Below are 10885 nucleotides of genomic sequence, written 5' to 3' on the forward strand. Positions count from 1 at the left end.
GATCAGTGCTTGGGCCCCAGCTGTTCACAATATATATCAATGATTTGGATGTGGGGACCAGGTTGGCAGATGACACAAAACTAGGTGGGAATGTGTGTTGTGAAGAAGATGCAAAGCGACTTCAAGGGGATTTGGACAGACTTAGTGAGTGGGCAAGAATGTGGCAGATGGAATATAATGTGGAAAAAAGTAAGGTTATTCACTTTGGTAGGAGGAACAGACGGGCAGAGTATTTCTTAAATGGTAAGAGATTAGAAAGTGTAGATGTACCTGGGTGTCCTGGTCAATAAGTCACTGAAAGCTCCCCTCATAACAGCACTGTGGGTGTCCCTGCACCAGATGGACTGCAGTGGTTCAAGAAGGTGGCTCACCACCACCTGCTCGAGGGTAAATCGGAATGGGCAACAAATGCTGGCCTTTCCAGTGATGCTCACATCCCATGAACGAATAAGAAAAATGCATAATTTGTCCTTGTAGCCATTGTAAATTTTCTCATTGTAGATCTGCTATTGTAAATCTCTGGAAGAAACACATGGCACAACCTTCTGGATTGCTGCTATAAACTGAACCTTTAATATCGACTCCCTCTAGTGGCAAGCTGCACGTGCTACACCAAGCAGGAAGAGTGACCTGAAATGAACTATACACAGCCCTCAATATCTTATACCCCAAGAGATTTATTTTATTTTATTTAGCGATACAGCACTGAAACAGGCCCTTCGGCCCACCGAGTCTGTGCCGACCAACAACCACACATTTATATTAATCCTACATTAATCCCACATTAATCCCATATTCCCTACCACATCCCCACCATTCTCCTACCACCTACCTATACTAGGAGCAATTTACAATGGCCAATTTACCTATCAACCTGCAAGTCTTTGGCTGTGGGAGGAAACCGGAGCACCCGGAGGAAACCGGAGCACCCAGCGGAAACCCACGCGGTCACAGGGAGAACTTGGAAACTCCGCACAGGCAGTACCCAGAACTGAACCCGGGTCGCTGGAGCTGTGAGGCTACGGTGCTAACCACTGTGCCACTGTGTTAGCAAGATCAGTCCATCTACACTCTACAGATGTATCAAATAGTCTACGAGGTGAAATAAATGCCTTCATAATTTTACGCATGGAAAACCAACACTGGATTGAGAGTGTGCTATCATTTTTCTGTATTGCAAAGTGTTACTGATGGTATATGTGTTGCCATCCAAGGATCCTACAAAATGGCAAGGTTTTTGTCACGTCAAATGCAGCTTGGCAATGATGAATGACAACAATGAATGTTTACTTTGGAGGCAATGGTTGCTTCCTTCATTTTGAAACTAGCCTCAGTGTCAGTGCTACTGAAAGGATGGTTCTTAGGCGACACCCTCTAAAACCCAGACTTGTGATACTATTGTGACTACTATCAGCAGCTGAGTGATGGTACAAGTCCCATACAAGGAGTAGAGTTATTATTGAACACCTCAAAGAAGCACTTCAGATACTGAGACTGCTTAAGCGACATGTTGCACTTCAACCCTGTAGGGCCTTTCAAGGTTATCAATGTTTTTTGCATGTTGATAGGCATAACTAGAGTCTGTGGAGAGGAGTCAATAGCAGAGTAGGAGCTGCTGTATCAGAAGAAAGCACTCTCATCATTGTTGAAATAAAGTAGACACAAATTTAATAACCTGAAAGTAATACGTGTATATACAATACTTCCCTTTGGTGATAGTGCATGAAATGTGTGTTCTGGGATCTAACTTTAATGCTCCTTCTGGGTGTGGCAGTAAGAGAGGTGGCTTCTGCCGACTATTACTGGATGTTCTTGCAGCTCAAATTTGTGCCCTGTTGGAATATGGGTATACATGGTAAGCAATGAAAAAAATTGTGAAAGCTTGGCACAGTACAGCAGTAAATGTAGAATTAGCTGACTGGTAAATACCGGTCCATCTATTAGGTTGCCCTGGAACATTGAACTCAGGCAATTGGAAAGGTTGCAGGGTTCCTGTCGTATTGCATCAGCACTGGAACTAGAAAATAGCTCCCAGTGTTTCTTAGGTTACGTTGTCCAGAGTTAACAATTATCTTATTTTGCATCAACATTGTAAACTGTAATTTCACCACATCTATCATTTCAAATATAGAAATAACAAGTCAGAAACTCACCATTACGGATTAAAATAACTGCATTATTTATTTCGGCCTAAACCAAATACACTGAATTTTTAAGAGTGGGCAAAACTGTAAACACAAGACAATGTAATTATTCATACAATATACAGACTCCATTAAAACATCTGTCTGATAAAAACTACTTTCCTTCCTTGGAGAATAAATTCTCTGAAGTTCCTGACACACCATGCAATTAAGTGTGGTGCCACTTTTTGTGAAAATGTGTGGAATATAGCCTTCATTAAAGAGTCCTTCCTTCTGACTGAGAAAGTAATTGCTGAACTAGTGAGCTTTTGAATGTGGAAATACCTGTTGAGTTCCATTAAACTGAATAGCAAAATGAATAACTTTTTTTTGTTCTGAAAATAATGCAGGCGTATGTAATGAAATTAAAATATAAGGACCAATTGCTACAGGTGTTGGATGAGACCCTTTTGACTTAATTTACAGTAGAGTTAGCGGCCTAAGGTTTTTCCATGTGACACATTGGTACTGTGGGACCCAGTTTGGTTGGGGCACTCTAGTCATTCAGGGTGCTCGTCTGATACAGGTTTATGCAACTCGGGAGCCTAACACCTGATTCAAGCCCCTTTGTGACATCCAATCACAACTGATTGCAGTATTGGCCATGGCCCATGCTTTGATCAGTTTGATATGGGTTCAAGTCCCACTCCAGGACTTGAGCACAAAAATCAAGGCCGACAGTCCAATGCAATACTGAGGGTGCACTGCCCTGTCAGTGCTGCTGTTTTTTCGGATGAGATGTTAAACTGAGGCCCCATCTGCCTGCTCAGGTGGACGTGAAAGGTCCCATGGCACTATTTTGAAGAAGGGCAGGGGAGTTATCCCCAGTGGCCTGGCCAATATTTGTCCCTCAGTCATCATCACAAAAAACAGATTATCTAGTCATTATCACTTTGCCTTTTGTGGGTGTTTGCTGTGTGCATACTGACTGCTGCGTTCCCTGCATATCAACAGGGACTACATTTCAAAAGTACTTCCTTTGCTGTAAAGTGTTCTGAGACTCCAGTGGTTGTGAAAAGCGCTAAGTAAATGCAAGTCTTTCTTTCTTTCTTTCTCTGGTGCACAGTGGTCCTGAAAGGAAACACTGGAGGCTGCAACCCAAAAGGTAAGGTTAAAGTTTTCTTACTTATCGGAATGTGGAGCCAGAGGACACAGGAGTGCACCTCCTGGCTCCACATTGAAACCACAGACTGCTGCTGGTCACCATTCATGCTCCCCACTTCCAAAATTAACAGTCCAGCCAACAGAATTTGCTGTCACAAGTGACCGAGCTGCCTCCCGGATAGCGACTGATGCCTGCAGCCCACCCATATTATCCATGGTGGAATGATTTGCCCTGGACCAGCATCACCCGATCCAAGTGTCTGCTCAGCGGCTGATGCCTTAATACATAGATCTGCATTTAAACATACTTTCCTAATCATCCTGGATTAAACAAAGCTTATAACTTAAGTAACTCTTGGTAAGAAGAATCTATCTATTCTTGCATTCCTCCGTTTTGAGCTTAGAGAAAGAAAAACCTCCATTTCAATCTGAGTTGCCAGAATTTAAATATTAATTGTAATATCTTTATGCTGAATAAAGATATTAGTCTGTGGGTTAAGGAAACTGGAGTTGGATTTACAAACGTGCATCATCGATGGCTGCCACTACAATACTCCTCACATGAGGCTCTGTACAATCCGTGACATCACATCCTGTAATGAGCTTACAGTCTATTTACATATCTACCTAGCAACAACCTACATCACATTTTACTGTATCTCCCCACAAGTCTCTGACTTCATTCATCAGGTTAAGTAACGCTGTGGCGTTTTCATGACTCTGATGCAACGTGTTCACCTTTCACTTGAAGATGTTTGAGGTTTTGAGTTTTTTTAAGTCTTCCTTTTCATTTTCCTGTATTTAAGTGAACTATTCAATGATTCCAGTTCTCTATCTCGGTTGTCCTCTGGGTTGTCTGTTGACTGCAGCATCTTCAGTTCATCAGCTCTCTCTGATGACTGATTCTCTTGAATTTGGGGAGGTGGTGGGGTAGTGGTATTGTCATTTGACTAGTAACCCAGAGACCCAGGGTATTGCTCTGGGACATGGGTTTGAATCCCACCACAGTAAAAGGTGGAATTTGAATTCAATTAATAAAAATCTGGAATTAAAAAGCTAGTCTAATGATGGCCATGAAACCATCATCGATTGTTGTAAAAACACATCTGGTTTATGAATTCTGCAGGGAAGGGAATCAGCTGTCCTTACCTGGTCTGGCCTATATGTGACTCCAGACCCACAGTAATGTGGTTGACTCTTAAATGCCCTCTGAAATGGCCTTGCAAGCCACTCACTTGTATCTAACTGCTAAGAAGTCAATAAGGAATGAAACTGGACGGACCACCCGGCATTGACCTAGGCACCGTCTTGTGCCAAAGTTAGGAGAGCTGTCCCACAGACTAGTCAAGCAATAGCCTGACATAGTCATACTCACGGAATCATACCTTACAATGTCCCAGACACTGCCATCACCATCCCTGGGTATGTCCTGTCCCACCGGCAGGACTGACCCAGCAGAGGCGGCGGCACAGTGGTATACAGGCGGGAGGGAGTTTCCCTGGGAGTCCTCAACATTGACTCCAGACCACATGACGTCTTATGACATCAGGTCAAACGTGGGCAAGGAAACCACCTACCGCCCTCCCTCAGCTGATGAATCAGTACTCCTCCATGTTGAACACCACTTGGAGGAAGCACTGAGGGTGGCAAGGACGCAGAATGTACTCTGGGTAGGGGACTTCAATGTCCATCACCAAGAGTGGCTCGGTAGCACCATTACTGACCGAGCTGGCCGAGTCCTAAAGGACATAGCTGCTAGACTGGCTCTGCGGTGGGAGGTGAGGGAACCAACAGGAGGGAAAAATATACTTGACCTCACCCCACCAATCTGCCTGCCACAGATGCATCTGTCCATGACAGTATTGGTAGGAGTAACCACCACACAGTCCTTGTGGAGACAAAGTCCTGCCTTCACATTCAGAATACCCTCCATTGTGTTGTGCGGCACTACCACTGTGCTAAATGGGATAGAGTTCGAACAGATCTAGCAATGCAAAATTGTGCATCCATGCGGTGCTGTTGGCCATCAACGGCAGCAGAATTGTACTCAACCACAATCTGTAACCTTATGGCCCAGCATATCCTACACTCTATCATTACCATCAAGCCAGGGGACCAACCCTGGTTCAATGAAGAATGCAGGAGGGCATGCCAGGAGCAGCACCAGGTGAAGCTATAACCCAGGGCTACTTGTGTTCCAAACACCATAGGCATCATACAATAGACAGAGCTAAGCGACCCTATAACCAACAGATCAGATCTAAGCTCAGCAGCCCTGCCTCATCCAGTCTTAAATGGACAATTAAACAACTAACTGGAGAAGGTGGCTCCATAAATATCCCCATCCTCAATGATGGGGGAGCCCAGCACATCTGTGCGAAAGATAAGGCTAAAGCATTTGCAACAATCTTCAGCCAGAAGTGCGGAATTGATGATCCATCTCGGCCTCCTCCTGAAGTCCCCAGCATCACAGATGCCAGTCTTCAGCCAATTCAATTCACTCCGTGTGATATCAAGAAACGACTGGAGGCATTGGATTCTGCAAAATCTATGGGCCCTGACAACATTCCGGCAATAGTACTGAAGACCTATGCTCCAGAACTTTCCGCGCCTCTAGCCAAGCTGTTATAGTACAGATACAATACTGGCATCTACCCTGCAATGTGGAAAATTGCCCAGGTATGTCCTGTACACAACAAACAGGACAAGTCCAACCTGGCCATTTACCGCCCCATCAGTCTACTCAATCATCAGTAAAGTGATGGAAGGTGTCGTCGACTGTGCTATCAAGTGGCACTTGCTTAGCAATAACCTGCTCAGTGACGCTCAGTTTGGGTTCTGTCAGGGCTATTCAGCTCCTGACCTCATTACAGCCTTGGTTCAAACATGGACAAAAGAGCTGATCTCAAGAGGTGAGGTGAGAGTGACTGCCCTTGACATCAAGGCAGCATTTGATTGTGTATGGCTTCAAGGAACCCTAGTAAAACTGGAGTCAATGGGAATCGGGGGAAAACTCATACCTTAAAAAAAAAAGGAAGATGGTTGTGGTTGTCGGAGGTCATTGTGACCACAATGAACTTTCAAGTTTATTATGTCAAGTTTTGGAGGAGTCTTCATTCATATAACATTGGCAGTTTTGATTTTTAAATATTTATTGCAGTGAATTGGAATTTGGAATCATCTTTGTTATAAACAAAATCTTGGCATTAGAAACCTCTTACAATGCTAAAAGTTTGAAAACAATTGCAGTTTAATCTAAAATGCTGTCTTTCCTGATGGAGATGCTTTCCTTTGAAGTTGATAATGTTGCTAATTATTTTGTTGTTTTCAAACCCTAAGGATACCAAAAAGATTAAAAAGTTTAAGATGGAGTGTAATTCTTTTCAATCAAAAAAAAGGTTACGTAAAGTGACGCAGCTGAGAATGTTTTGCTCCGTCCCCTTGGAGACAAACAAAGAAATTAACCCTGCTGCAGCTATAGTTTTCCATTTAATCCCCCACACAATTTTTGCATTGCTGAGAGTAAAATTTATATATATTGGACATTATTAAATCTTAAATTTCTAAATTGACAGATATAATTGGACAAATTAACCCACTGGGCAAAGGGGCAAAGCCACAATGGATTCTTTCTGGGTTTTTTTAAGCAGGTGACAGTAGGTTCCAAGGCCACATGAGAACTGATGCCACAGCAAGAGATCCAGCAGCTTTAACAATTTAAGAACTTAATTGCAGACATCAAATTTCACAGCATCTTTATCAATGAGACAAAGGGCTTGAGAAGGAGAGATAGTTGCAAGCACTTCTGTCTTTAATGTAAAAAAATAATACCACCAAGTCTGGGCATAAGAAATTGGAATCAATAAACAAAATTTAATTGATATGAGTGGTTATTTAAAGCACTCAAAGGGAAATTTATCTGACATTTAAGAGGACAATCAAAGTTTAAAATAAAAACAAAACAGTCTAAATGGTTTACTGTGTTGGACATTAGCAATGGGTTCTGGTCCATACCACTGGCACAAGAGTGTCAATATAAATCTGCGTTTACATTCCAGGGACAACAGTACACCTGGACGTGTCTCCCCCAGGGATTTCATAATAGTCCGTAGATATTCCACCTTCCTCGAGAAGGTCGGAGTGAAAGTTAACCCGAAAAAGGCACAGATATTGAAAGAAAAGGTTTCTTATTTGGGAATAGTGATAACACAGGGAAAGCATGAGATAGAGCAGATGCGAGTACAGACAATCCTCAAACTCCCCCTACCACAAGATATTAAGGCTCTGAGATCATTTTTGGGCCATGTTGGGTATCGCAGGAACCTTACTGATGGATTTGCCTTAAAGCCAGCCCCTTTATATAATCTCCTGAAAAAGAACTACTATGTGCCTGGCGGACAATTTAATCTGCTGAGTATTTCCAGCATTTCTTGTTTTTATTTCAGATTTCCAGCATCCGCAGTATTTTGCTTTTATTTTAGTGGACAATTTAATCTACCAGGTGTGTCAGGTTTTGACAGCAAAGGCCCTCCAGGGACCTTTTGTGTCAAAATCATTGGGGAGTGTACAAGGGAAGGAGCCAGCAATCAAACCAGCTCTCAAAATTTTCCAGCAATCAAACCAGCACTCAAACTTTTTTATTGATGGTTCCTCTACAGGGGAGGTCGGGATTAGGCAGACAGGATGTGGATTACATGTACAGGAGGATGGAAGTCCCAGACTCAGGGATGAATTGTGGTGGGTCTTTCTTGTAGACGTTACTATAGGACAGTGGGTATGTGTTGAATGCCCAAAAGGGACCCACCAGGGGGACCCCTGAGTTCCCTGTACGGCAGTGTGATGATAAAGACTGTAGAAACCAATGTGTTGGGAAAAATAAAAAAGGACAGTTCCTATTCCAGGTCGTGAGATTAAACGGGCGAGAAGCACCAACCCCCACGGTTACCCCCACATCCGAATTACCGATGAGTAAGGTTACGACCCAGCAGCCACAAGTGACTGGTCTCCCTTGCCCTGCCTTAACTGCAGGACCAGAAAATGGACTTGCGATAATAAAAACTGATAAAATTGTATATGATAATATACAGCATGAGTTGGTACCGGTAATATTAAATATCTCAGAAAACCAGCTACCTGACTGGTGCCCTGGGAAGACCCGAGAGTTGTACAAGGTACTACTGTAACAATTGCTAAGACAAGAATTTGGTGATGAAGGAATAATAAAGGGAAAGAAGCGTAAATGTAGTTTAGTGAATGACGTAGCCACCGTCTTTAATACGGGAACTTCAATTGTCAATACTATAGATTTGGAAAATGTGGACCAGAAGGTTAGAACTCTTAGTCAGCTAGTAAAGGATATTTTGAAAAAGGAACAAAAGGCACAGAGTGGTGTAGTTAAAGTAGGACAGGATTTGACGAAAACAGCGACAGGACTGGTGAGAGTACTGGAAGGTCATGCTCATACTATTAATGATATAATAGAAAAGGTAAAGGAGGTCCATAACATTTCAAATAATGAAAGTGTTTGCAGTACATATGGTCCGTGGATGTTGGAACAAACGAAGGAAAATTTGAGGCAAATTGATGCGGGACAGGTGCCAGTTTGGATAAATGACACCCAGTTGGAGTACTTAGCTAGTCACACAAATGATAAAATTACCAGGTGCCAACTCAGAAAACTTAAGGTATGGAAAGGTCAGGAGTGTGTAAATACAGGATCTATGAGTATTTGAGTAGTGTTGGGAATACCGCTAATTCTGAGAGATAAGTTGGGGATGCAATTATATGAAGTAGAAAATATAGGGATGATAAGGGGAAAAGATTACATAAAATACTCTGATATTTTACCCTATGTTGTGGAAATTGGAAAAGAGGTAGTTGGAACAACACTGTCTGAGTGTAGTCTGGAAAACCAGGTGGACAATTTAATCTGCTGAGTATTTCCAGCATTTCTTGTTTTTATTTCAGATTTGGAATACCAGTATGGACTTGTCTGGTGAGCAACAGTACATTTTGTTTCAACTCACAAATACCAACCAGAGTAGGGAAGATGGAGTTGGTAGACTTACATAAACGAAAGACAGAAACGATAACTGTGACAGAAAGTATTAAGGAGAACTTGACAAATTACCTCCGGGAACATGAATATACTATTCAGCCATTGTCCACGTACTTGGGTAAAGAGAGACAGTGGCTAGAAGTCATTGCTGTAGTGTACTACAATCTGGAGCAACAGTCGAAGATGCTACAAGATGAGATTGACGATATAAATGATTCTACCTGGTGGGAGGACTTATGGAACTGGGGGTCAAACGTGCAGATACACCCCTGGTTTAGAATTATCTCCCATGTCCTGATAGTGGTTTTGGGTATCATGGTGTTATATGTGACCTACTTAATTTGGAAACTTAAGAAATTAATTAGGCGATGTGAGAGGATGTATGAATGCAGGTTGGACAGCTACCTTAAAGGCAATCAGTGTTCGAACTGCCCTATAAAAGATAGACAATTAGTTATGCTGCACAAGGGTAATTGTGTAACTGATTCATATATACTCAAAATGAATTAATGAATGATCAATGCACTCTAAGAATTAAATTGTATTATGTTCGCACAATTGATTATGTAATAGTGATGTTTAAATTATGCTTTCTTTAACTGCTTATGCTTTTGCTTTGAAAGTGAAATTGTAATTGCACAAGTGTACTACCTAAGAGACATGAGAGTGTGATCCCTTGGGTTTGGCCCTGCAGGATCAAAGGGGGGACTGCAGACCCAGTAAAAACATATACAGTAAAAACACATATAGCAAAAACGCATAAGAACTTAATTAAAACAAAAGGGCCAGTAACACAACAATGAATAGTGTGTTGAATGGAGGATGGGTAAAAGAGGCCACAGCACACAGATGGCCAAGGAATTGTAGATATGATTATAGAAAAGGTATTGAGGAGGATCCCAGAAACTAGGGGTCGTCATGGACACCAGATATGATTAAACTCATAATAGATCATGGTAAACTGTGAAGTTTTGAACAGGTTCTCACTGAGCCAAATAAGGAATTATCATTATGTCATTATACCAGACCTCTATGAGTAAGTAAAAGGGGCGGGTCTTAGAAACAAGATTTAACCCCTGACTGAAACAGAGGAAGGTACGAGAACCTTGGGGAAGAACATTCGAGAAGATACCCTGAGCCAGGGGCTCGGAGAACAGAACAGCAACCGCAAGTCCGAGACTGATCACCTCGTATCTTGATGGGTAGTATATTGTGCAAGTAGTGAGAGCTTGTACTTTGATGATTTAACATGTGAATAAAATATTGATATACCTTTCACCAATCAGATTCTGTGGATTCTTTAAGAGTAGAGTGTGTGTTGGTCACAACACCTAAGACCAGAAATTGAACTGGAGTAGCCATATAAATACCGTGGCTACAAGAGCAGGTCAGAGGCTAGTCCGCGACGCCCACATCCCAGGAATGAATTTTAAAAAAAATTCTTCCATTTGTTTCTTCTGTGGAACTGCTACTAATGATCTGCTCCTTTTTATCATCCCCTGATCAGTCTGGACAATGTATATGGTGATTTCTCTATCAG

The 10885-nt window shown here is 42.2% G+C and overlaps 1 protein-coding gene across 7 annotated transcripts in view; it reads left to right on the forward strand.

Annotated features, from left to right (window-relative positions):
- Positions 1-10594, forward strand: part of fbxo15 (F-box protein 15) — an 80146-nt gene extending 69552 nt beyond the window's left edge. For 5 of the 7 annotated variants that reach the window (XM_068032328.1, XM_068032332.1, XM_068032330.1 and 2 more), the window contains one exon: positions 9255-10594. In XM_068032328.1, coding sequence (XP_067888429.1) covers positions 9255-9855 — 601 coding nt within the window. In that variant the 3' untranslated portion in view covers positions 9856-10594. The remainder of the gene's footprint in view (positions 1-9254) is intronic. The other 2 variants (XM_068032336.1, XM_068032335.1) reach the window with 2 other exon arrangements.
- The last annotated feature ends 291 nt before the right edge of the window (positions 10595-10885 follow it).

The sequence above is a fragment of the Heterodontus francisci genome, chromosome 5, assembly GCF_036365525.1.
Source record: "Heterodontus francisci isolate sHetFra1 chromosome 5, sHetFra1.hap1, whole genome shotgun sequence".
In the NCBI taxonomy this organism is placed as follows: domain Eukaryota; kingdom Metazoa; phylum Chordata; class Chondrichthyes; order Heterodontiformes; family Heterodontidae; genus Heterodontus; species Heterodontus francisci.